The sequence below is a fragment of the Chlorocebus sabaeus genome, chromosome 6 (assembly GCF_047675955.1).
Source record: "Chlorocebus sabaeus isolate Y175 chromosome 6, mChlSab1.0.hap1, whole genome shotgun sequence".
NCBI classification, from domain to species: Eukaryota; Metazoa; Chordata; class Mammalia; order Primates; family Cercopithecidae; genus Chlorocebus; species Chlorocebus sabaeus.
The window spans coordinates 48,291,036-48,318,547 of NC_132909.1; the positions used below are offsets into that span (position 1 = coordinate 48,291,036).

At 52.2% G+C, this 27,512-nt stretch overlaps 1 protein-coding gene across 2 annotated transcripts in view; it reads right to left on the reverse strand.

The window, feature by feature from the left end:
* Positions 1-27,512, reverse strand: part of TECR (trans-2,3-enoyl-CoA reductase) — a 38,458-nt gene that overhangs the window by 10,207 nt on the left and 739 nt on the right. The window contains exon 1 of one of the 2 annotated variants that reach the window (XM_007995540.3): positions 25,742-25,881. The exons of the other annotated variant lie outside the window; for it this stretch is intronic. Coding sequence (XP_007993731.1) covers positions 25,742-25,756 — 15 coding nt within the window. The 5' untranslated portion in view covers positions 25,757-25,881. Of the gene's footprint in view, positions 1-25,741; positions 25,882-27,512 lie in introns of those variants that run through there. 2 annotated transcript variants of the gene reach the window in all.

Sequence of the window (27,512 nt, forward strand, 5' to 3'; positions counted from 1 at the left end):
TGAGTTCAGGAGTTTCAGATAAGTCTAACCAACATAGTGAAACCCCATCTCTACTAAAAATACAAAAATTAGCTGGATGGGGTGGCGCACACCTGTAATCCCAGCCACTTGGGAGACTGAGGCACAAGAATCACTTAAACCCAGGAGACGGAGGTTGTAGTGAGCCGAGATTGTGCCACTGCACTCCAGCCTGGGCAATAGAGTTGAGACTCTGTCTAAAAAATAATAAAAATGAATAAATAAAAATACAAAAGAAATAGCTGGGCATGGCAGTGGGCACCTGTAATCCCAGCTACTCGGGAGGCTGAGGTGGGAGAATCGCTTGAACCCAGGAGGTGGAGGTTGCAGTGAGCCGAGATCGCACCACTGCACTCCAGCCTGGGCCACAGAGCAAGACCCTGTCTCAAAAAATAAAAATAAAAATAAAAAATTAGCCAGGTGTGGTGGCTCGTACCTATAGTTCCACCTACTCCTCAGGGGCTGAGGCAGGAGGATGCTTAAGCCTAGGAGTTCGAGGCTGCAGTGAGCCATGATTGCATTACTGCACTCCAGCCTGGGTGACAAAGCAAGGCCCTGCCTCAAAAAAAAAAAAACAAGGTCAGGTGCAGTGGCTCACACGTATAATCCCAGCACTTTGGGAGGCTGAGGCAGGCGGATCACTAAGTCAAGAGATCAAGACCAGCCAGGCTAACATGGTGAAACCCCATCTCTACTGAAACTACAAAAATTAGCCGGGCGTGGTGGTGCATGCCTGTGGTCCTAGCTACTCAGGAGGCTGAGGCAGGAGAATTGCTTGAACCCAGGAGGCGGAGGTTGCAGTGAGCAGAGGTCGCGCCACTGCACTCCAGCCTGGGCGACACAGCAAGACTCCATCTCAAAAAAAAAAAACACAAGGCAGAGACAAGTGGTGAAATTCGGGATTCTGGACAGACTATGGAGGTAAAGGCAACATGGCCTGAGAGTGGAGTGGGTGTGGGATGAGAGCTACAGGGAAGGAGGGAGGAGCAGGCACCACCTGAGCCCAGGCTAGAAGAGCTGAGCCTGCAACTCCCGCCCACCCCCTGGAGGCACAGCCTGCAGGCCTGGCGCACACAGCCAGGCACAGAAGGCCTCTAGAGCTTCGGCCGCAGCTTCACAAACAAGCCAAGCCTGGTGCTTCCCAGTCCCCTCCCAGCTGTAAACAAGCAGGCTCAATGGCCTTGCTGGCGGCAGAGTCCACATCACAGGACCCAGCAAGGTGCCCGCCCGCCCTCTCAGCCCCAGACTAGGGGCAGACCTGGGCCAGATGGGGAGCTGGGATTCTGGGCCGGCCTCACCCACCATGGCTTATGAACCTGCAACTTCTGTGTGTCCTAGGACTCGACCTGCCCGATGGTGACGGGTGAGAACAGCTACCAACAGTTATTTCACATTCCCTGCCCGGGGCTGGAACTGCCGCAGCTTCCCAGACGTCTCTCCTACAGCGGCCGGAGGGGAGCAGGAACCATTAACTCCGTTTCACAGATGAAGAGGCCAAGATCTAAGCAGTAAATCCCAGAGCCCAGAAGACCACGCATGCATGTTCAAAGCCAGGCCATACCCCACCACACATGGGCCTCCAAGGCCCCCTCGCAGAGCTGATGCAGTGCCACACAGCCCACCTCTTGAGCTCAAAGCTCCAGCAGGCTCTCTCGGACCCCACAGGGGACTGCACTCCCTGGTAGGAAGCATCTTCTCCCAAGTCTGGGGCACAAGAGGCCTGGCTGGAGGTGCGAGCCCTGGTCGGTGCAACCAGGGCCCCAGGTAGACACACAAAGGGTACGACAGGTCCTGCAGCTGGCCAGCCGGGCACTCACCGTCCCTGCGCCGGGCACAAGCACTGCTGCACTCACCGCCTGAGCTCCCTGTCCAGGCAATGCCCAGCACAGAGGTCGGAGGCCTGGCCCGATCATGCCCAGAGCCAAGCCGGCCACCTCACCCCCATCACCTCGCCCCCATCACAAATGCAGAGACTCCGACACATTCATCTGGACTCTGGCTCAGCGGGTCGGCCCTCTCGGCTCCCTTTCCTTCCCACTTCCAGAAATATCAAGTCAACCTGCTAATGCCAGGATGGCTGAGAAGACCTAGGGCTCAGCTGCCAGGAACCCTGCACAGGCCACGCCTGCTCAGCCAGAAATACCACCTTCCCCAGTGGCCTCAGCATGTGACCTCATTTCTCAGCAGCACCCGGGGGTGGCCGCACCTGCCTCCCCCAGGCGCCACGGCAGAAGCAGAATGTCACCCGGAGTGGGGAGGAACCCTGAGAGACACTGACCTCCCACTCCCAGGCCCCTGGACCACTCTGCTCCTGTCTCCCACCCGTGCGGGCAAGTCGAGAGGTGCCAGGGTCTCAATGCCAATGTCCCTAGGCTCTTGGATCTGAGGCCAGGGTCAGGTGCAGACACAGCGGTAGCCCAGGACCTGGAGAAGCTGGAATTGCTATTCCCACCCAGCGGAGCCCCAAGAGAGCAGGGAGCAATCCAGCCTTGGAGGATGGTCATCGGACGCACGAGCTCCTGGCTGGGGCGATGCAGCCACAGGAGTCGGAGGACGAATATGGCACAGGACAAACACAGCGGGAAGTCGGAAAACCTGGGTCTCAGCCCTGGGCCTGCCCCCATTCTCCGTGGCACCCATAGCCTACACCCCTCCCTGGGGCTGTGCCCTCGGGCCTCCGACGAGCACTGGGCCATGCAGAGCTGCGCCGCTCTGGCCTGTTTCATTCAGATGTGCCACCAACAGTGACATCTATCAGATGCTCACCCCGTACCTAGGACTGTGCTGAGACTGCCACCCAGGCCTCACCAAGGCACAGGACTGTGATGCCTGTTAAATGGCTCGGAAAACTGGGGCTTGGGAACGAGGAAGCCCTTGCCCGAGGTAAGTAGCCTGGAAGTGCCAATGTGAGTGTCCACCCAGCTTGCTCAGGCCCAAAGCTCCTACAATAAAATAACGCCTCCATTCTAGAGAACAGGGCTATATGCAACAGAGAAAGGAAAAGGCAGGCCGGGCGCAGTGACTCACACCTATAATCCCAGCACTTTGGGAGGCCAGTCTGGGAGGATTGCTTGGGCTCAGGTGGTCAAGGCTGCAGTGACCTATCATTGCACCACTGCGCTCCAGCCTGGGGGACAGAAGCCATGCTATCTCAAAAAAGAAAAAGAAAAAGAAAAAGAAACAGGCCGGGCACAGTGGCTCACACCTGTAATCTCAACACTTTGGGAGGCCAGGGTAGGTGAACTGCTTGAGCCCAGGAGGTCAAAGCTGCAGTGAGCTATCACTGCACCACTGACTGTACTCCAGCCTGGGTGACAGATGAGACCCTATCTCAAAAAAAAAGAAAGGCCAGGCACGGTGGCTCACACCTGTAATCCCAGTACTTTAGGACGCCGAGGGGGGCGGATCATGGGGTCAGGAGATCGAGACTATCCTGGCTAACACAGTGAAACCCCATCTTTACTAAAAACAAAAAATTAGCCGAGCGTGGTGGCACGCGCCTGTAATCCCAGCTACTCGGGAGGCTGAGGCAGGAGAATCGCTTGAACCTGGGGGCGGAGGTTTCAGTGAGCCAAGATCACGCCACTGAACTCCAGCCTGGGAGACACAGCAAGACTCTGTCCAACGAAAAAAAAAAAAAAGGAAAGGAAGAGAGAAAGAGAAAGAAAGAAAGAGAGAGAGAGAGCGCGCGGAAGGAAGGAAGGAAGGAAGGAAGGAAGGAAGGAAGGAAGGAAGGAAGGAGAGAGAGAGGGAGGGAAGGAAGGAAGGAAGGAAGGAAGGAGAAAAGAAAGAGAAGGGAGGGAGGGAAAGAAAGGAAGAAAGAGAGAGAGAAAGAGGAAGAAAGGAAGAAATAAATAAGGGTAAAACCAAAACCAAAAACAAAAAAAACACCACCACCACGCTGGATGCAATCCTCCGGCAGACACTGAGGACTGAGCCTCTGCCTGGCCTGACGACCCAGCCCGCTGGCCTCTGCCCCACAGCCTCACACAGCCAGGCTGTACCAGAGCAGAAGGTCTATCAGCAACTCATACCACAGGGGGGCCCAGGCAGGGTTTACAGCTGGACAATGCCTCCTGCATGTTTTCCTGTCACAAACTAAGACCGTCAATGGGCCTGGAAAAACAGGGGCATGTCCTCAATGCTGACTGAGAGGCACTGCCACACGGGGCGGTGTCAGATCTGCCTTGCCTGTCTGCTTCTCCAATTAGTAAATGGGTGTGCCTGCAAGAGGATCTAACACAGGGACTGCTTATGAATTAGGGAATTCCTGCAGCCTGGGCAACATGTCACAACTCCCGTCTCTTACACAAAATATAATAATTGGCCAGGTGCGGTGGCTCATGCCTGTAATCCCAGTACGCTGGGAAGCCAAGGCAGGTGGATCACCTGAGGTCAGGAGTTCGAGACTAGCCTGGCCAACATGGTGAAACCCTGTCTCTATAAAAATTAGCTGGGCATAGGGGTATGGGCCTGTAGTCCCGGCTACTTGGGAGGCTGAGACAGAAGAATCGCATGAACCCAGGAGGTGGAGGTTGCAGTGAGCTGAGATCATGCCACCACATTCCAGCCTGGGCAACAGAGCAAGACTCCATCTAAAAAAAAAAAAATTGATGCTCCTGGCCACTGGGGCCAGCTCTCAAGGAGCTCCAGTGCAAGAACCAACTACCCAACTCCCCAGGTCCCAGACCCCCGGGGAATGGTACAGAACTGCATCCCTGCACCCACGGCTGGGTGGCAGTTGGTGACCACACCTGGGTCTCTCTCCAGCTCAGGGCAGGAAGGCGCTGTCGGACCAGGAAGCTGGAAGGGGGCCAGAGGCTGAGCCCTGCGGACACAAACTGACTGAAGGAGCCAAGCCCCCCACTGCCCAAGTCCAGCAGACAGGTTAGTCCACCCCCATGAGCTCAGCTTGCCAAATAGCCTAGACCGGGATCTATGTGTCTGGCCTTATACAAGCAGCAGCAGCTACCACCACCTGCCCACTCACAACCAGCCAGGCACCGAGGCTTATCCTCAACACGAATCATCTCCTTTGCAATATATTCATCCTCTTTTGCAGATAAGGAAACTGAGGCTTGTTTGTTCACTGACACATGCCAGGCACTGTTAAGAACTTTGGGGTTCAGCTAAAGAAGGAAAGACAAAAATCCTTGCTCACATGAAACTGACATCTTAGCAAAGAAAGAATGACAATGAAATAAATCGCTATATGTAATATATCCAAACGTGACATGTGACATGGAAAGAAGAAAAAAAGGAAAGCGGACAGGGAGTGGCAGTTGATGGGGCCAGGTGTACAGTTTATTTTTTATTTATTTTTTTTGAGACAGAGTCTCACTCTGTTGCCCAGGCTGGAGTGCAGTGGCACAATCTCGGCTCACTGCAACCTCCGCCTGCCAGGTTCCAGAGATTCTCCTGCCTCAGCCTCCTGAGTAGCTGGGATTACAGGTGTGTGCCACCATGCCCAGTTAATTTTTGTATTTTTAGTAGAGATGGGGTTTCACCATGTTGGTCAGGTTCGTATCAAACTCCTAACCTCGTGATCTGCGCACCTCGGCCTCCCCAAGTGCTGGGATTACAGGCATGAGCCATCGCACCTGGCCTACAGTATTTTATAAAGTGGCCAAAAGCAGAGTGCAGGTCAGGTACACTGGCTCATGCCTGTAATCCCAGCACTTTGGGAGGCCAGGGCAGGAGGATCACTTGAGCCCAAGAGTTTGAGGCCAGGCTGGGCAACATAGCGAGACCTCTATCTCTACAAAAACTATTAAAAACTTAGCCGGGTTAGGAGGCCGAGGGCAGATCACAAGGTCAGGAGTTCAGCCTAGCCAAAATGGTGAAACCCTGTCTCTATGAAAAATACAAAAATTAGCTGGGCATGGTGGCACATGCCTGTAGTCCCAGCTACTTGGGAGGCTGAGGCAGGAGAACTGCTTGAACCCAGGAGGTGGAGGTTGTGGTGAGCCGAGATCGCGCCACTGCACGCTAGCCTGACGACAGAGTAAGGCTCCATCTCAAAAAACAAAAACCGTCCAATTAAAGGTTGTAGAAATAATTCTGTGAAGATAATGATGGCTTAGACAAAGGGGTCAGCAAACTACAGCCGAGAGGGCGACTCTGGTCTACTGCTGGCTTTTGAACAAACTAAAAATGGCTTTAACATTTGTTTTATCTTTTAAAAAATAAATGAGGTTTTTACCATTTTTAAGCGGGTGGAAAAGAAATCAAAGAAACCTATTTCATGACACGTGAAAATTAAATTCAAATTTCGGTGGCCATAAATAGAGTTGTATTGAACGTGCCATGCTCACTGGATGACGTCTGTATGTGATATATTCATATATGGCTGCCACTGTAGTGGTATCACTGCCACTAAGATGTCTGAGATGGTTGGATGCGGTGGCTCATGCCTGTAATCCCAGCACTTTGGTAGGCCAAGGTGAGCAGATCACTTGAAATCAGGAGTTTGAGACCAGCCTGGCCAATATGGCGAACCCCTGTCTCTACTAAAATACAAAAATTAGCTGGGCGTGGTGATGCGCACCTGTAATCCCAGCTACTTGGGAGGCTGAGACAGGAGAATTGCTTGAACCCGGCAAGCGGAGGTTGCAGTGAGCTGAGATCGCACCACCACACTCCAGCCTGGGCAACAGAGCAAAACTCCGTCTCAAAAAAAAAAAAAAGAAAGAGACAGCAGAGATGAGTAGTGCTGCAGAGACCCTTAGGCAAAGCCTAAGATCTTTACTAGCTGGATTAAGTTTGCCAACCCCTGGCTTAGGCCTGGTAACAGCAGTGAGGCTGATGCGAAGCGGTTAAATTCTAGAATGCTGAGCTAAGGGACGTGCTGACATTTAGACATGAGGTATGAGAGAAAGAGCAGAGTCAAACAGCTTAGGGCCTGGGTAACAGGCTGGAACTGCCACAAACTGGAGTGGGGAAATGCAGGTTCAAGGGGAAAAATCTGAAGCTCCATTTTGGACATGTAAAGTTTGAAATGTCCATTAGGGTCAGGCATGGTGGCTCACACCTGTAATCCCAGCACTTTAGGACGCCGAGGGGGGTGGATCATGAGGTCAGGAGATCGAGACTATCCTGGCTAACACAGTGAAACCCCATCTTTACTGAAAACACAAAAAATTAGCCAAGCGTGGTGGCATGCGCCTGTAGTCCCAGCTACTCGGGAGGCTGAGGCAGGAGAATCGCTTGAACCCGGGAGGTGGAGGTTGCAATGAGCCGAGATCACACCACCGCACTCCAGCCTGGGAGACAGAGCAAGACTCCATCTCAAAAAAAAAAGAAATGCCTATTAAACATCCACATGGTTGGGAAGCCACGGCAGGAGGATCCCTTGAAGCCCCCAGTCCAAGACCCAAGACCCAAGACCAACCTGGGCAACATCGCAAGACCCCATCTCTACCAAAATTAAACAAAAGTAGCCGGCTGTAGGTGGCATGCACCTGTAGTCCCAGCTACTTAGGAGGCTGAGGCAGGAGTATTGCTTAAGCCCAGGAGGCCCAAGCTTCAGTGAACTATATTAGCACCATTGCATTCCAACCTGGGTGACAGAATGAGACCCTGACTCAAAAAAATATACATATTAGGCCAGGCACGGTGGCTCACGCCTGTAATCCCAGCACTTTGGGAGCCCAAGGCAGGTGGATTACCTGAGGTCAGGAGTTTGAGACCATCCTGGCCAACATGGTGAAAACCCATCTCTACTGAAAACACAAAAAATTAGCCGGGTGTGGTAACACACGCCTGTAGTCCCAGCTACTCCGGAGACTGAGGCACAAGAATGACTTGAACCTGGGAGGCAGAGGTTGCAGTGAGCAGAGTTCGTGCCACTGCACTCCAGCCTGGGCAATAGAGTGAGACTCTGTCTCAAAAAACATAAAATAAAATAGGCCAGGCGCAGTGGCTCACGTCTGTAATCCCAGCACTTTGGCAGGCCGAGGCAGGCAGATCACGATGTCAGGACATCGAGACCATCCTGGCTAACACAGTAAAAGCCCATCTCTACTAAAAATACAAAAAACAAAAACAAAAAACCGGGCATGGTGGCGGGCACCTGTAGTCCCAGCTCCTCAGGAGGCTGAGGCAGGAGAATGGCATGACCCCGGGAGGCAGAGCTTGCAATGAGCTGAGATTGCGCCACTGCACTCCAGCCTGGGCGACAGAGCGAGACTCGATCTCAAAAAATAAATAAATAAAAAATAAAATAAAATAATAAAAAATCCACATGGAGAGATCCAGTTCATTGAGAAGCACCAGCTGCCACCACCCTCCCATCCTGAATCAGACAGAAATATCTGAGTGTGCAAACTCAGTGCTCTGCAAACTTTTTGCTCCTAAAATAATTTTGCAAATGTTATATACACCCCCAACATTTTTAAGGTGACATCTAGTATTTTTTACCTAAGCTTTAAGAGTTGCCAAAGATGTCATTTTTGGCCTACTGTCGGTATTAAAATTTTTACATAAACATTTACAGGGCTCTGTTAAATCTATCTACAGAGTCTAAATGCTTTAGTAATTTGAACCCTACCATTATCCCTTTAAAAAAAAAATAAGAGGCTATGAATAAGCTCTTTAACATTTGCTCTCTTTTTGCTTTGAAGTTGGTTTCTGTTCCCCTCCTTCATAGGATCTTATTCTAATACATGTTTATGACCGAAGGTTAGCACTAATTACCCTATCACATTGAATTGAAATTTAATTTTTAGGCTGGGTGCAGTGGCTCACGCCTGTAATCCCAGCACTTTGGGAGGCCAAGGTGGGCAGACCACTTGAGGTCAGGAGTTTGAGAACAGCCTGGCCAACATAGTGAAACCCTGTTTCTACTGAAAATACTAAAACTAGCTGGGTGTAGTGGCGTGCATCTGTACAGTCCTAGCTACCTGGGAGGCTAAGATGGGAGAATGGCTTGAACCCGTCCTCAGAGGCGGAGGTTGCAGCAAGCCAAGATTGCGACATTGCACTCCAGGCAGGGCAAGAGAGCAAGACTCCGTCTTAAAAAAAAAAGAAAAGAAAAAAAGAAATTTAATGTTTAAGAAATATTTCAGTGACCAAAGGTTCTAAACATAAAAGAAAAATCCAGGCTAGACATGGCAGTGCATGCAGCCAGGTCGAGATAGTGAGAGCCCTGTTTCTATAATAAATAATTAAGAAAAAGAAAATTTCTTCAGGAGGTTGCTCACTACAACCTCTCCCTCCCGGGTTCAAGCAATTCTCCTGCCTCAGCCTCCCAAGCAGCCAGGATTACAAGCACGTGCCACTGCACCTGGCGAATTTTTGTATTTGTAGTAGAGGTAGCGTTTCAGCATGTTGACCAGGCTGGTCTTGAACTCCTGACCTCAAGTGATCCGTCCACCTCGGCCTTCCAAAGTGTTGAAATTACAGGTGTGAGCCACCGCACCTGGCCTAGGGTGGAGTTTTCTTAGAGCAAAAAAGAATCCCAAATCTAGAATTACTTCCGAGTTAGATGCCCAAAAACTTTCACTGCGATCCACGATCGGAAATGTCTGTAATGATTTCCAGGCTGAGTAGCCCCCAGCCCTGCCCCCATGATTTTTCTGAAAGCAGATTTGTGACCACCCCAGGTGCAGCAGGACTCGGTCCCCAGGGATGAGCTAGCCTGGATCACTTCCTCACCTTCCAGGCAGGTCTCCAAGAGTCAAGTGGCATGGCGGGCATGACCTGGCCAGGGAGGGAGATCAGGGTCCCAACTCCTAGTCCAGCCATGTCCTGGGGGCTCTATGTGGCCCAGAGGAGCTCTGATCAAGCCTTGAATGGAACACTGAGCCACTCAGCTCTGCCTGAGGGCGGCTGCAATTACCTGCTGCGTTGTGACCCATTTCCAATGTTCCTCAGGGACAGCAGGAAGAAGCTGGGGAACCCACACAGCCCTTTCCCAAGCTGCAGCCCTTTCCCAAGCACAGCAGGGAGGTACTTGTCACATGGAGACCTACAAAGGGCTCAACCGTGTGCAGGGGTGTCTGTCACTCCCAAAAACCTTTTCTGCTAACTGTGCAGTTTGCAGTCGCCATGCAAGCAACCAACATGGACTGTGCCTCTTGCTGGGCCGGGCCTGCCTGTGCCAGTTGCTGGGCTCGGTGATGAATGGCAGTCAGGCGGGTCTACGTGTGACAGGAGCGTGCGGGCAGTGATCCAGGGGCCGGGATATGACAGTGTGCACGACTGAGAGAGGCCATCCCCCCCACCCCCCAGGCTTGCTGGTGCTCAATGGGACGTGAACAAAGCACCTATTACATAATACGGGGTCACGATGTACCAGGCGCTGTGGAGAGGAGACAGCAGGGCAGAGGGCCAGAGGGCCACAGTGGGTGTGCCTGGGAAGGCCCTGCTGAGGAAATGGGATTTCAGCAGAGGGCCAGCATGAGGTTCCCTGGCGGGGAATGCAAAGGCCCTGAGGTAGCACAGAGCTTTGGGGAAGCGGGTGACACCCGAGACTGGAACTGAGTAAACTGTAGGGGGAGCAGCTGAGCAGCAGGCTGGAGTGGAGCCAAGACAAGTGCTTTAGGTTTTACCCTTGAGCAATGAGGAATCGCTGGAGTGCCACAGGTTGCTTGGGTTTCTCGAAGAATCATCTCTGCTGGGGATAGAGGAACAGTAGGGGAGCAAATGTGGCTTCGGAGACAGCGGTGAGAGGCTTGGAAACAACCCAGGGCAGAGCCTCAGGTGGCTTGGACCAGGGAGGGAATAGAGGAGGGAAGTAGTGAAAAGGACACCCTAGTTCCCAGATTCTGAGGTGTCACTGGTTCAAAACAAGCCACCTGCTGGGCGTGGTGGCTCATGTCTGTAATCCTAGCACTTTGGGAAACAGAGGCAGGAGGATCACTGGAGCCCGTGAGTTCAAAACCAGCCCAGGCAACACAGCAAGACCCTGTCTCTACAGAAAATTTTTAAATTAGCTGGGCGTGGTGGCACGCACCTGTGGTCTCAGCTACTTGGGAGGCTGGGGCACAAGAATCCCTTGAACCCAGGAGTTGGAGGTTGTAGGGAGCCGTGATCGTGCCACTGCACTCCAGCCTGGGTGACAGAGCGAGACCCTGTCTCCAAAAAAAAAAAAAAAAAAAAGGAATGGCCAATCTCCACAGCAGCAAAAGATGAGCCAGGTTCAAGGAAGAGCAGAACCCTCCACTACTGTCATCAAGGATATGCTATAAGCTCAGGACCCACCCTCAAAGCCAGACCTGCCAGTCCCGCAGAATGGCCGCACACCCTGAGATCCTGCGAGCACCCTTGTCCTCATCAGCTGCAGTGACTTTTGAGGGCAGACATCAATTATGCGGCTGAACCCCTGAACCTGTCCCGTGCTTTGCTCTGTAGGACAGTGGCCTCTAACCAACATTCACATACTCATTCCACAAGTATCTGGAGACCCTCCCCAGGGCCAGGGTTACAGGGTAGAGCCGGGAGCTTACACAAACATGCCTTATCAGAAGGTGCCAAGTGCTGTGTGGTGAACTCAAACATGAGTGGTGACAAGGTGATGAGTACAGCCTGGGTGAGTCAGGGGCAGAGGCCTCTTGGAGATATTTTGTCACATTCAGACCAAGACCACACAGTCAGCCTCTCCAGAAACCGTCCCCACACCAGTATTTGGATCGGGATTCTCCAGCTCTGTCCTCTGTGGATCCCTCACCCCTGGCTGGGAGACTTCGTTAAAACTATTCTCTGGGCCCGGCGCATTGGCTCACCCCTGTAATCCTAGCACTTTGGGAGGCTGAGGCGGGAGGATCATTTGAGGTCAGGAATTCGAGACCAGCCTGGCCAACATGGTGAAACTCCGTCTCTACTAAAAATACAAAAATTAGCCAGGCATAGTGTGGTGCATGCCTGTAATCCCAGCTACTCAGGAGGCTGAGGCAGGAGAATCGCTTGAACCTGGGAGGCAGAGGTTGCAGTGAGCCAAGATCGTGTCATTGCACTCCAGCCTGGGCAACAAAGGGAGACTCCGCAGGGGTGGGGACCATTATCTGAAACAAGTAGTATATCGACAATACACTGTTTCCAACCATACATGTCTCCTCAGGAATTCCAGTATCTGTACACACACCCCCACCCCACCCTCTGCAATCCTCCAACCCCACCCAGCTCCTGAGAAACGTTCATTCAGCAGCTCCACCCACCTGCCCGCCTCCTGAGTTAGACACTTGAGGAGTGTCTGGAGGAACAGCTTCTCCCCAGGAGGAGCCTCGAGGCTCAGCTCCATGACTTCAGCCTGTTTCCAGATGGTTCCTGAAGCCCCAGGGCTTGTGTTAACTTCCCACCCCCACCCCCAACTTGGCCCCCACCCTGAGGACAAGCCCAGTTCCCACGCTCCGGCCAGTGATCCCTGTTCACTTTCAAATGGGGGGAAAAAAAAAAAGAATTCAGAAGGACCCAGGAGACCGCACAAAGCCCTGCAGTCTCTCAGGCAGTCTGTGAGTGGCTGCCTCGGCTTACATAAGAGCCTGGTTCGAGCAGGGACAGGGCCAGGTCAGTGTGACACAGCTACAGGGCCACAGAGACGGCCTTCACACCTTGCAGGGCTGGGAAACACTCATGACCCACGTCCAGCCAACCATGGAACTGGGGTAAGTCGATCTGCTCCCGGTAAACCCCACACGCAATCCACGGTACGCTTCTCAGAGTAAGGAGCAAGTGCTCTGTGCATTTTCACTACAAACACCATGGTGGCCGGGCACAATGCCTCAACGCCTATAATCCCAACACTTTGGGAGGCCAAGGCGGGTGGATCACCTGAGCTCAGGAGTTCGAGACCACCCTAGCCAACAGAGCAAAACACCGTTTCTACTAAAAATTAAAAAATTAGCCGGGAGTGGTGGTGGACACCTGTAATCCCAGCTACTCGGGAGGCTGAGGCAGGAGAATCAACTGAACCCAGGAGGCAGAGGTTGCAGTGAGCAGAGATTGTACCACTGCACTCCAGCCTGGACCACAAAAGTGAAACCCCATGTCAAAAACAAACAAACAAACAAACAAAATACACTATGAGGGTCCTCTAAGGATTTAAAAAATGAACTGCCCTCCAGTAGGGAACCTTTTAGGTAAAATACAGAATGTGGTCAGGCATGGTGTCTCACACTTGTAATCCCAGCACTTTGGGAGGTCAAGGCAGGAGGATCACTTGAGCCCAAGAGTCAGAGACCAGCCTGGGCAATATAACAAGACCCCGTCTCTACTAAAAATAATAATTCATAGGTAATTGAATAAAACAGGAAAGGAACTTTCATTGCCATCAAAATGAGGCAGGGCACAGTGGCTCACGCCGGTAATCCCAGCACTTTGGAAGGCCGAGGTGGGCGGATCACTTGAGGTCAGGAGTTCGAAACCAGCCTGGTGAAACCCTGTCTCTACTACAAATACAAAAAATAAGCCAGGCGTGGTGGCACATTAGCTGGTAATCCCAGCTAATCGGGAGGCTGAGGCAGGAGAATCGCTTGAACCCAGGAGGCGGAGATTGCAGTGATCCAAGATTGCGCCACTGCACTCCAGCCTGGGTGACAAGAGTGAAACTCCATCTCAAAAAAAAAAAAAAAAGAAATGAAGTCCACAGGTCTCTCTGGGTGGCTACAAAGCACTGCCCCGTCAGCCTCATCCCTCAACGTGGGACATCTGCAAACCCCGGGCTCCATGCCTCTGCACACACCACTCGGTTCCCTCTGCCTGGAACACCATTCTCCTCCCTGGCCCCTGGCCCCAAACCACTCAGTTCCCACTGCCTAGAACACCATTCTCCTCCCTGGCCCCAAAGACCTCGACCTTCAGGCCTTGGCTTAAATGAAAAGATCTTGAGGGCAGAGAAAGTGGTTCGTTCTTCCCAGGATTCTTAGCATTGATAAGAGGGAAAAAAACATGTTGGAACGAATGAACTAATGAATAAGTGATAGACTGGAAAAGAGAGGCAGGGCCCCATGACGGGAAAAGGCCTGGACCAGCAGAACCTGCCCACAACCTGTGTGGTGAGGGGCAGGCCCCAGTGTTGTCTTGGCAGCTTCCATCTCAGAAGGGCCCCTGTGCCAGGAGGGTTGAGATGATGGGGAACAGGACAGCCACGGGCAGGACAGGCCCAGGGCTTGTGGCCAAGAGGCTAGAAGAAGCTGGTTTCCAGCCAGGCACGGTGGCACACACCTAGAATCCCAGAGCTTTGGGAGGCTGAGGCAGGAGATCACTTGAGCCAAGGGATTCAAGACCAGCCTGGGCAACATGGTGAGTCTGTGTCTCTACCAAAAAAATCCTTTAAAAATTAGCCAGGCACTGGCCGAGTATAGTGGCTCATGCCTGTAATCCTAGCACTTCAGGAGGCCGAGGTGGGCAGATCACTTGAGCTCAGGAGTTCAAGACCAGCCTGGCCCACATGGTGAAACCCTGTCTCTACTAAAAATACCAAAATTAGCCATGTGTGGCCTGTAGTCCCAGTTACTCAGGAGGCTGAGGCAAAAGAATGGCTTGAAACCGGAGGCGGAAGTTGCAGTGAGTCGAGATCATTCCACTGCACTACAGCCTGGGCAAAAGCAACACTCCATCTCAAAACATAAATAAATAAATAAATAAAATAACAGTCAGACATAGTGGTACACGCACCTGCAGTCCCAGCTACTTGGGAGGCCGAGGCGGGCAGATCACTTAAGATCAAGAATTCAAGGCCATCCTGGCCAACATGGTGAAACCTCACTTCTACTAAAAATACAAAAATTGTGGCCAGGCATGGTGGCTCATGCCTGTAATCTCAGCACTTTAGGAGGCCGAGGCAGGTGGATCACCTGTGGTCAGGGGCTCAAGACCAGTTTGGCCAACACAGTGAAACCCCATCTTTACTAAAAATACAAAAATTGGCCGGGAGCAGTGGCTCACACCTGTAATCCCAGCACTTTGGGAGGCCGAGGCGGGCAGATCACAAGGTCAGGAGATCGAGACCATCCTGGCTAACACAGTGAAACCCCATCTCTACTAAAAATACAAAAAAATTAGCCAGGCGAGGCGGCATGCACCTGTAGTCCCAGCTGCTGGGGAGGCTGAGACAGGAGAATGGCGTGAACCCAGGAGGCAGAGCTTGCAGTGAGCCGAGATTGCGCCACTACACTACAGCCTGGGTGACAGAGCAAGACTCTGTCTCAAAACAAAACAAAACAAAACAAAAAAAGAACAAAAATTAAGGGGGTATGCTGGTGGGCACCAGTAATCCCAGCTACTCAAAAGGCTGAGGCAGGAGAATGTTTGAACCCCAGAGGTGGAGGTTGCAGAGGGCCAAGATCGCACCACTGCACTCCAGTCTAGGCGACAAAGCAAGACTCTGCCTCCAAAAAATATATTTTTTAATAAATAAATAAAAATACAAAAACTAGCCAGGCATGGCGGCAGGCACCTGTAGTCCCAGCTACTCAGGAGGCTGAGGCAGGAAAATCCCTTGAACCCGGGAGGTAGAGGTTGCAGTGAGCCGAGATCCCACCACTGCACTCCAGCCTGGGCAACAAGGCAGGACTCCATCTCAGAAAAAAAAAAAAGAAAGAAAACACAACCCAAGTCCAGATGGGCTGCGAAGGAGATGAGTGGGGTGGCGGGGTGACAGGCAAGGGGATGGACTCTAGATTGGATGGCCAAGGAAGGTCTTTCTGGGGGACATGGAAGCTGAGTGCTCGGTAACAGGAAGGGCCAGGCGTGAGAAAAGCAGAAGGAAGGGCATCGGGAGCCGAGGGAACAGCATGGACTCAGGGCAGGAACGTGGCTTTGGGTATCTGCAGAGATGAACGACAGCAGCGCAGTGACAAGTGAGGAAAGCAGGGGACAGATGACAAGAAGCCTCTGAGGGAGGGTTCTGAGTCATGGCACACTAAGATCCTCTCAATCACAGGCAAAAAGGCCTTCTGCCTGTGGCTGGGTGAGGGACAGCCAGCCAGGAGGGAGCAGGAACAGAAGCAGCATGCTCCTACTGAGGCAGCTGTGATAGGCACCTGGTGGCCAGACTGTCTTCCAGCCTCCACTTCCTGGGATGATTCTTTGTCATAAGAGATCAAAAACTGGCTCTGAGTGTGTTGTGACTTCCCCAAGGGTCTTCCCATGAGAAAAGAAAGAGCTGATCATCTCAAAATGTGACTTGCGGCCAGGTGCAGTGGCTCATGCCTGTAATCCCACTACTTTCGGAGGCCGGGGCAGGCAGATAACAAGGTCAGGAGATTGAGACCATCCTGGCTAACACAGTGAAAACCCGTCTCCACTAAAAATGCAAAAAATGAGCCAGGCATGGTGGCGGGCGCCTGTAGTCCCAGCTACTCGGGAGGCTGAGGCAGGAGAATGGCGTGAACCTGGGAGGTGGAGCTTGCAGTGAGCCAAGATCGCATCAATGCACTCCAGCCTGGGCGACAGAGTGAGACTCTGTCACACACACACAAAAAAAAATGTGACTTGCATAGTGTGTGACATTATATCAAAACTGAGGCACTGGCATCTGGGTTTCTTCCTCTATCTTCTGGGCATATATTTGGCATCAGTCTGTCTTCTGGCGCCTGGTGGACCTTCTTCATTAAGTTATGAGGCCTTTCTCAGCCAGGCGCGGTGGCGCGCCTGTAATCCCAGCACTTTGGGAGGCGGTGGCGGGTGGATCACGAGGCCCGGAGTTCAAGACCAGCCTGGCCAAGATGGTGAAACCCTGTCTCTACTAAAAATACAAAAATTAGCCAGGCACGGTGGTGCACGCCTGTAATCCCAGCTACCTGGGAGGCTAAGGCAGGAGAATCGTTTGAACCCAGGATGCGGAGGTTGTAGTGAGCCGAGATTACGCCACTGCACTCCAGTCTGGTCACAGAGTGAGACTCCATCTCAAAAAAAAAAAAAAAAAAAAAAAGTTTTGAGGCCTTCCAAAGAGGTCAGATGCCAAAAGCATCTCAGGCAGCCCTGGGGATGCCGACCTGTCCTTACCTGCCTAACGTGGGTCCCTCTCTGCTTAATGATGTTTACCCTGCCTGTGGGCCACGAAGCGTGCTGGGAACTTCACACTCCCCCACAGGCCTCCAGGTGTCCTTATCCTGGTCTCACAGGTGACAAAACTGAAGCTTAGGTTAAGTCACTGTCCCAAGGGCAGAGTGGGTGGCCTCCAAGTCCTTTACCGCCACCACACGCTTCATTCTTCCCCCAGTAAACGACCCACAGCAAAGCGCACTCTGGTTCTAAAAGAATCCCAGCTCTGCTACCCACTAGCTGTGGACAAGTCGCTTCACCTTCTGCGCCTCAGTTTCTCCATCAGTCAAGTAGAGATAAGAACAGCATCTATTTCTTATGTTTAGTATGACAGTTAGATATGTTACTAGATAAGAAGCACTGACACTGCGGGGCGCCGTGGCTCATGCCTGTAATCCCAACATTTTGGGAGGCTGAGCTGGGCGGATCACCTGAGGTCAGGCGTTTCAGATCAGCCTGGCCAACATGGTGAAACGCCGTGTCTACTAAAAATACAAAACCTAGCCGGGTGTGGTGGCACGCGCCTGTAATCCCAGCTACTCGGGAGGCTGAGGCAGGAGAACTGCTTGAACCCGGGAGGCGGAGGTTGCAGTGAGCCGAGATCGCGCGCCATTGCACTCCAGCCTAGGGGACAAGAGCGAGACTTTGTCTCAAAAAAAGAAAAAAAAAAAAAAAACCCACTTAGAATTAAGCACTGTATTCACCGTAATTTACTAGGACGATTACTATGTTCTGGCTACTGCGGGAAATGTCCCAGGTATTAAAATATTCTCAGCTGCCACTGTCAATATCAGCAAGAAGGTGTTAAGACTCGGCCTGAACTTGACCAACTAGCTCAAGGTCTCTGGCCTTTCTCACGCAGCCAGACTTGTCAGTGAAAGTGCAGGATTCCCGACCAAACCCAACCACCTTATCAGAGCTGCAAGGCCTTTCCAAGCACCGCCCTTACTCAAGGCTGTCAACCCTCCTCTGATCTCCTTAGGAATCAGTCAGTCCAGAGGGCTTTGCTGGGCCCAGCTGGTGGAGCCTCTAAACCCAACTGGGTGCGGCTGAAATAGCTACTGCACCTGGCACACACCAAAGCCACCACTCATCCCGTCCCACTTTCTTGCTACTCGGTCCAGTCTCCCCCACCCGGGTCCCGCCTCCCCCTCCTGGGTCCCACGGCTTCCTCCTTGCCCCGCCTCCTCCTCCTGATCCCCACCTCTTCCTCCTCAGCCTCGCCTCCCCATCCCTGGCCCCGCCTCTCACATCCCGGCCCCGCCTCCTCCACCTCAGCCCTGTCCCCTCCTCCTCCGGACCTGCCTCTTCCACCTCGGCCCTGCCTCCTCCTCCTCCGCAGGACACGCCTTTTCCTGCTCAGCTCTGCCTCCCACTCCTCGGGACCCGCCTCCCCCTCCTCGGGACCCGCCTCCCCCTCCTCAGCACCCTTCCCCTTCCTCAAGCCCCGCCTCCTCGGCCCCGCCTCCCCACATCTGCCCTACTGTGTCCAGAGGTGAGTAGGGTCGCACTACTTGTCAAATGTTAGCTGCTGCAAGGTGCTGCACCAAGCTGAGACTTTCCAGGCATGTATCTGCTCATCCAATGTTCACCAGACCAAGAACCCCTTCAAACAATAATAACCCTGGGATGCAGGGACAACTATCCTGGTCAATATGAACATCAGGCAGGAGACAGCAAGGGGCTTGGGCTGTAGCGCTTGCCACTTTCCGTGGTGTAAATACCCTACCTGTGACTTAGCGATGTCAGCCTGCTATCCCTGAACACAGAGTTGGGAAGATGCACACCATCAGACAATGTGAGCCGGGTCTCGCACACCCAGGTGTCATTTTATGGATGAAAAAGCTAGCTCAAGGCCAGCCGTGGGGGTTCACACCTGTAACCGAGGTGTGGAGGATCACTTAAGGTCAGGAGTTCGAGACCAGCCTAGCCAGTATGGTGAAACCCCATCTTTACTAAAAATACAAAAATTAGCCAGGCATGGCAGTGGGTGCCTGTAAACCCAGCTACTCAGGAGGCTGAGGCAAGAGAATCACTTGGACCCGGAAGGCAGAGGTTGCAGTGAGCCAAGATCATGTCATTGCACTCCAGCCTGGGCGACAGAGGGGGTACTCTGTCTCAGGAAAAAAAAGAAAAATACAACTAGCTCAAGAGGCTCAAGAACTTGCCCATGGGCTCCAAACCTTGTCAGTGGCAGTTAAGCATATGAGACCAGCACTGATCCAAAGCTCGCAGACACTGCCACCTTCCCAGGAAGAGTATCAACCATCAATACTGCCCAACCCAAAGGGGAACTGGCCTGCAGCCCTGGAAAAGGCCTTCTTCTGTAACTTTACAGAAGTTAAACAAGAAAAATTCCCTCAAGCCTGGGGCTCTGAGATTCTGAGTGCCTACAGCAGAGAAACTGCCTAAGCACAAAGCTACGTCCAGGAGAACAGAAGGGACTCCACCAGGAGAATCTGCCCAGTGAGTTACCATCTGCTCAAAGCAAGAAGCCTGCAGGAAAATCTGAAAAGCCTAAGAGCCTCCCCAACCCCCTGAGGAATTTGGCCTCAGTCCGGCTAATATAGGAAAGATCTTTATAGTTCACCACAGCTCAAGGCTTGCCACTTTCTGTTTTTTTGTTTTGTTTTTTTGAGACAGACTCACTCTGTTGCCCAGGCTGGAGTGCAGTGGCACAACCTCGGCTCACTGCAACCTCTGCCTCCCAGGTTCAAACGAATTCTCCTGCCTCAGTCCCCCGAGTACCTGTGATTACAGGTGCGTGCCATGATGCCCTGCTAATTTTTTTTTTTTTTTTTTTTTTTTTTTTTTTTTTTTTTTTTTTTTTTGAGACGGAGTCTGGCTCTGTCGCCCAGGCTGGAGTGCAGTGGCCGGATCTCAGCTCACTGCAAGCTCCGCCTCCCGGGTTTACGCCATTCTCCTGCCTCAGCCTCCGGAGTAGCTGGGACTACAGGCGCCCGCCACCTCGCCCGGCTAGTTTTTTGTATTTTTAGTAGAGACGGGGTTTCACCGTGTTCGCCAGGATGGTCTCGATCTCCTGACCTCGTGATCCGCCCGTCTCGGCCTCCCAAAGTGCTGGGATTACAGGCTTGAGCCACCGCGCCCGGCCGCCCTGCTAATTTTTATATTTTTATTGGAGAGGGGATTTTGCCATGTTGGCCAGGCTAGTCTTGAACTCCTGACCTCAGGTGATTCTCCTGCCTCGGCCTCCCAACGTGCTGGGATTACAAGCGTGAACCACTGCACCCAGCCAAGGCTCATCACCCTCAATCCTGCCCTTACTCCAAGGGGCAGCCCATCTGATTTTAGGGCAGACAGAGATCTTCTCCCAGCAGTCCACACTGACCCGCAGCACCTCACCCTCCCTTCAGGGATGCTCTGTCCTCTGAACATAGCAGGACAGCCACCAGCTGTCCTAGGGCAGCATCAGCAGAGAAGCCATCAGCGTGGAGAAAACTGGAGTCGGACAAACCCAGGTTCAGCTCCCCAGCTTCCAGGCTCTGTGACCTTGACCAGCTGAGTTTACCTCTCTGAGCTTGAGCTGCATTAACTGTAAAGTGGAACACTAGTTCCCATCCAACCAGGTGCTAATAAGACTCATCCCTGGGTGAGGCACGGTGGCTCACAACTATAATCCCAGCACTTTGGGACACCAAGGCAGGAGGATCGCTTGAGCCCAGGAGTTCGAGACCAGCCTGGACTAACATGGTGGAACCCCATCTCTACTAAAACTACAAAAATTAGCCGGGCGTGGTGGCATGCGCCTGTAATAACATCTACTTGGGAGGCTGAGGCAGGAAAATCACTTGAACTGGGGAGGTGGAAGTTGCAGTGAGCTGAGATCGCGCCGCTGCACTCCAGCCTGGGTGACAGAGGGAGACTCCGTCTCAAAAAAATAAAAGCAATCATCCTAAATGCGGGTTGTGGGGACCCCAAGAGGCTGAGGCTTCCTCACCTCTGGGTACTCGGCTGCGGGAAATAGGCAGCGACCTGAACAGCTGGAGGCTGAAGAGACTGATTTTCTCTGGAATTAACAGGCTCATTTACAAGATGTAGTGGCTGTTTTTCCAGTTGCTACTGGGCTCATTGCTTTGAGTCTCATCTGCAGTGGCAAAAACAGCAATAAAATAAATACATACGCACATACACACACACACACACACACACACACACACACACACACACAGCTGTGTCCTAGGATAAGCAGTTCGCTTACCGACCTAGCTCTGACCCCAAGACAATGCCAAGGCCTGCTCTGGCATTCTAAGAAGAGGGTTTCAGCCAAGGCCTGGAGGTGACCTGTTCTAGCTAGAGGCTTCACCTCAATCAGGCCACAGAATGGATAACTTTTCCTCTCAGATCAGATGAGATTTGGCAGTGATATGAAGCTACTATGGAAACAGCCACCAATCTCCCCTCCTGCTGGGATCCCAACTGCCATGATATCAGTCCTCAGCCAGACACTAATTCATTGTGTGACAGTCAGCGCGTCCTGCACCCCTCTGGGCATTACCTCTATCAACTGTAACTTGCACTTCATAATCTCCAAGGTCTCTCCAGGAGCCAAAAAGTCTTTTGAAGGGGGCTAACCTCTCAGTGGACAAGAGACTGCTTGAGGGTGGGAGGATGGATTTAGTCCCAAGCAGAAGTAGATTCTTTTTTTTTTTTTTTTTTTTTTTTTTGAGACAGAGTCTCGCTCTTGTCACCCAGGCTGGAGTGTAATGGTGCAATTTCAGCTCACTGCAACCTCCGCCTCCCGAGTTCAAGTGATTCTCCTGCCTCAGCCTCCCAAGTAGCTGGGATTACAGGCGCCCACCACCACACCCGGCTAATTTTTGGTTTTTTGGTTTTTTCTTGAGATGGAGTCTTGCTCTGTCTCCCAAGCTGGAGTGCAGTGGCGCGATCTCAGCTCACTGCAAGCTCCACCTCCCGGGTTCACGCCATTCTCCTGCCTCAGCCTCCCGAGTAGCTGGGACTATAGGCGCCCACCACCACGCCCAGCTAATTTTTTGTATTTTTAGTAGAGACAGGGTTTCACCGTGTTAGCCAGGATGGTCTCGATCTCCTGACCTCATGATCCGCCCGCCTCAGCCTCCCAAAATGCTGGGATTACAGGCGTGAGCCACCGCGCCCGGCCTAATATGTGTATTTTTAGTGGCGATGGGGTTTCATTATGTTGGCCAGGCTGGTCTCGAACTCCTGACCTCACGTGATCTGTCCACCTTGGCCTCCCAAAGTGCTGGGATTACAAGCATGAGCCACTGTGCCCAGCTGAAATATATCCTTTATTATTACTTTTTTAAAACGGAGTCTCGCTGTGTCACCCAGGCTGGAGGACAGTGGCGTGATCTTGGCTCATTGCAACTCCGCCTCCCAGGTTCAAGTGATTCTCATTCCTGAGCCTCTGAGCCAGTAGCTGGGACTACAGGTACGTGCCACCATGCCTAGCTAATTTTTTTGTTTTTAGTAGACACGAGGTTTCACCATGTTGACTAGGCTGGTCTCGAACTCCTGATCTCAAGTGATTCACCCGCCTCAGCCTCCCAAAGTGCTGGGATTACAGGCATGAGCCACCTCATCCGGCCAGAAATACATTCTTTGATGTAGATAAACCTTTTCTCAAATTGCTTGTTAAATGTGAATGAAAGCATCTTTTCTATTTTTATTGATCTATAATAAACACAGGCAGTTAAACTAATCTGCTTGCTATGCAATCCGCTAGGCCGGGAGACAACTGCTTCTCCCACCCAGAAGCCCTGTCACTTTCGCCTCCATGGGTACGTGGCAAAGGTTGGCAGCGAATAACAAAGAACACAGCAAAATATCAATTTATTATTTTCCTCCAAGGTCACTTTGAACAGTGAGTTTGAAGCTTCCCCCTTTTTTTTTTGTTTTTTGGTTTTTTTTGAGACAGACTCTCACTCTCTCGTTCAGGCTGTAGTGGCATGATCTCATCTCACTGCAACTTCTGCCTCCAAGTAGCTGAGATTACAGGCGTGTGCCACAACACCCGGCTCAATTTTGTACTTTTAGTAGAGACGAGGTTTCTCCATGTTGGCCAGGCTGGTCTCGAACTCCTGACCTCAAGTGATCCAGCCACCTCAGTCTACCAAAGTGCTCAATTACAGGCGTGAGCCACCATGCCCAGCCAAAGCTCCCCCTGTTTTCTGGGAGAGAAAAGGATTAAGTATGGTAGAGCATGTTCTCTAGTCCAAGTCTTGGGCCTCAGGCTGTGCCCAGCTTCCTGAAACAAAAGCGCTCACCCCCAGGGTGCTCAGAGGCCTACTTTATCTGACTGTTAACTAGCAAAACTAAACCAGCTACATTTTGCAAAATGCCATATGGATGTTCCAAACTGCATGTTTCAAGCTGGACGTGGTGGCTTTTTTTTTTTTTTTTTCTTGAAACAGGGTCTCTGTTGCCAAGGCTGGAGTGCAGTGGCCTGATTTCTGGACTCACTGTAGCCTCAACCTCTTGGGCTCAAGCCATCCTCCTGCCTCAGCCTCCCGAGTAGCTGAGACTACAGTAGTGGGACTACAGGTTTAGACACAGAGTTTGAGAGGGGAATCCATATCAGAACTTTATTCTAGAATGAAAACTTAAATGACATATTAGAGATTATTGAATACAAACCTCCTTATTCTTGATACCACGTCAAAAATTACAGGATTTCTGGGTTAAAGGTTTCTAAGCGGCCAGGCGCAGGGGCTCACGCCTGTAATCGCAAGACTTTGAGAGGCGAAGGTGGGTGGATCACCTGAGGTCGGGAGTTCGAGACCAGCCTGACCAACATGGAGAAACCCCGTCTCTACTAAAAATACAAAATTAGCTGGGCGTGGTGGCTCATGCTTGTAATTCCGGCTACTCAGGAGGCTGAGGCAGGAGAATCACTTGAGCCCGGGAGGTGAAGGTTACTTGAACCTGGAAGGTGGAGGTTGCAGTGCGCCGAGATCACGCCACTGCACTCCAGCCTGGGCAACAAGAGTGAAATTCCGTCTAAAAACAAAAAACAAAAAAACAAAGGCTTCAAAGGATTGTGGGTAAATTTCCAAAAATAATAACAATAAAGAGGGCAGGGAGTAGAGGTAGTAATACTCAACTTGTGAATACGAACAAACAGCCAAGCGTGCTAGCTCACACCTGTAATCCCACTACTTTGGGAGGCCAAGGCAGGCGAATCACTTGAGGTCAGGAGTTTGAGGCCAGCCTGGCCAACATAGTGAAACCCCCGTCTCTACTAAAAATACAAAAAATTGGCCGGGCATGGTGGCAGGCACCTGTAATCCTAGCTATTCGGGAGGCCGAGGCAGGAGAATCGCTTAAACCCAGAAGGCGGAGGTTGCAGTGGGCCAAGATCGCGCCATTGCACTCCAGCCCGGGCAATAAGACCGAAACTCTGTCTGTCTCCAAAAGAAAAAAAAAAAATTCCTTCTACGTATCCAGGGTACCTAGAGTAGTCAATTCATTGAGACGGAAAGCAGAATGGTGGTTGCCAGAGGCGGAGGTGACGAGGAATGGGGAATTAGTATTTAAGGGCTACACCTTCTGTTTTGCAAGATGCAAAGAGTTCTGGAGATGGGTGGTGGGGATGGTTGCACAACAACGTGAATGTTCTTAATGCCACTGAACTGTACACTTAAACATAGTTAAGATGATAACTTTTATGTGTATTTTGCCAGAATTTTTTAAATTGGAGGGGAAGTGAGAAACAAGAAATCGCTCCACCTGCTGTTTTTCGTTTGAGGACCAGCATGGCATAGTGGCTAGGAACTAAGACCTTGGCGTACTGAGTTCTCCTATCTGTTTTGCATTTACTAGCAAGGGGCCTCTGAACAAGTCACCTGATATCTCTGAGACTTTATTCATCCTTACAAACAGGAGTAATAATAGTTCTTATACAAGGTAACAGAATCTCACCAGCACAACAGTAAGCACTTGCTAAATTGTTCTTATTTTGAATTCTGGTAACAAATTTTATTATTTGATGATAGTTACTTAAAAGTCAGCAATAATTCAGGGACAATTGGTCGAATTATTAATATTATATTATCATCTAGGGCGATAAGCACATCAAACGGCTTCGTTTTAGGGGAAAAAGTGACCCAAGTTAGGAGTCAGAAGACATGGGCTTCAAGAGTGGCTGTGCGTGGTAGAAGATTTCTCCTTGATGACACCCAAGGGTTGACGGAGATGACCTTAGATAACCAGAAAGCAAGATCGGCTTCGCTGCTCTGCGAAAGCCAGCAGTGGAGCTGCACCTCCCTCACCGCCTAAGTCTCCCGGGAACGTCCCGGGCGAGGGAAGGGGTCCAAAGGTCATACATAAAAAGACTGATTGCAAAGCCCCTTCCTACGCTGGTGGCGGCAGCGTGGCGCAAGATTTGTGCAAGACTCCCTCGGATTGGGAGCAAGGGTCCCGCACCTTCGTGGCTCCCATGACAAAGTCTGCAACTCAGCCCGCTGGGGGAGCTACAAGGAACCTGCAAGCGTCCCAGCCCCTGCAGAGACCCCCCAAAAAAAGCACCCCCAAAACAGCCTGGGTTGCAGATTTATAAATACCTCCTCCGCACATGCGCACTGGAATTTACGAGTGGCCCGGGGCGCAACGCTTGCCCACTGCGCCTGCGCCGTCCGACCCTTCGGGGCACTGGACCAGAAAGTGGGGTTCCGTGGTCCCGCAAAGAAGGAAAAAGAATGGGTCAGCAGTGGCCACACGGTCCCTGTTTCTCGCTTCTTACCTCGTAGTGCTTCATGGCTCCCTCCCACGGCGGCTACTCCTCCGCGGCTGCTGCTGCCGAACTGCGCGGCACAGCACAGGATACCCAGAGCGCTCGCGACCGCTGCGCTAGACTAAACGCGACTCTGCGTCCGCCCCGCCCCTCCCGGCCGCGCGCGCCCCGTCGGCCAATCAGGGCACGAGGCGCCCACCTTCGCCCCAGCTCCTTGGGGCCGGTCCGAACCAAGACTAGGGCTAGCACCAGGGGATTGACCAATCAGCTTGCGAGAGCCACCGAAGGGGGCGTAGCGCCTGTAGGAGGGGCTAAAGAGAAGGGGCTTGACCATCCGCCAATCCAAAGGAGGCCTCTGCGCCGCGCGTCCCTTTGCCACGCCCCCTGATGGCGTCGCTGTGGAAACCAAGGTAAGCGACCGTTAGGCCAGACGGGGGGGCGGGGCAAGAAGTTGAGTGACAGGCAAGGCAGCATCCACATGACAGGCGGCGCCGATGGGGTAAATTCTGAGGTGGGAGGCTCCCGGGGTACAGCGGGAACAGCAGGAGAGGGCTAGGGACTGGGGTCGCGGGCTGCGGAGTCTGGATGGCAATGCCACTACGGGAGGAGACTCTTGAGTGGAAGGGAAGGAAGGGGGAAAATGGGGTGACGAAAAGCTCCCCATTTGGGAACCCCCAACCTGCAACCTTGAGCCCCAGCCCCATTCTGAAGGGGGTGGCTTCACTGCCGTTTTTAAGGAAAGCCCCCGCCCCACTTTGTTTTTTTGTTTTGTTTTGTTTTTGAAACACTTTCATTCTGTCCCCCAAGCTGGAGTGCAGTGGCACAATGACGGCTGACCGCAACCTCCACCTCCTAGGTTCAAGCGATTGTCATGCCTCAGCCTCCCGAGTAGCTCAGATTACAGGCGCCCACCACCACGCCCGGCTAATTTTTGTATTTTTTTAGTAGAGAGGGGTTTCGCCATGTTGGCCATGCTGGTCTTGAACTCCTGACCTCTGGTGATCCTCCCGCCTCAGCCTCCCAAAGTGCTGGGATTACAGGGGTGAGCCACCGCGGCCGGCCCGCTCCCCACTTTGCTCCACCCCATGGACAGGGGAACTACATTTGTCTCTGCTTGACTTGGTCCAGAATGCTGTCTAGTGGCTCCATGGGGCCACTGAGTCCTTGAAATGGGGCTGGTCTAGGCCAGGCGCGGTGGCTCACGCCTGTAATCCCAGCACCTTGGGAGGCCAAGGGGGGCATATCACCAGGTGAGGAGTTGGAGACCAGCATGACCAATATGGTGAAACCCCGTCTCTACTGAAAATACAAAAATTGGCCGGGCGCGGTGGCTCAAGCCTGTAATCCCAGCACTCTGGGAGGCCGAGAGGGGAGGATCACGAGGCCAGGAGATTGAGACCATCCTGGCTAACATGGTGAAACCCCGTCTCTACCAAAAAATACAAAAAAACTAGTTGGGCGAGGTGGCAGGCGCCAGTAGTCCCAGCTACTCGGAAGGCTGAGGCAGGAGAATGGTGTGAACCCAGGAGGCGGAGCTTCCAGTGAGCTGAGATCCGGCCACTGCACTCCAGCCTGGTTGACAAAGACAGACTCCGTCTCAAAAAAAAAAAAAAAAAAAAATCCCAGCACTTTGGAAGGCCAAGGCGGGTGGATCACGAGGTCAGGGGATCGAGACCATCCTGGCTAACACGGTGAAACCCCGTCTCTACTAAAAATACAAAAAAATTAGCCAGGTGTGGTGGCGGGCGCCTGTAGTCCCAGCCACTTGGGAGGCTGAGGC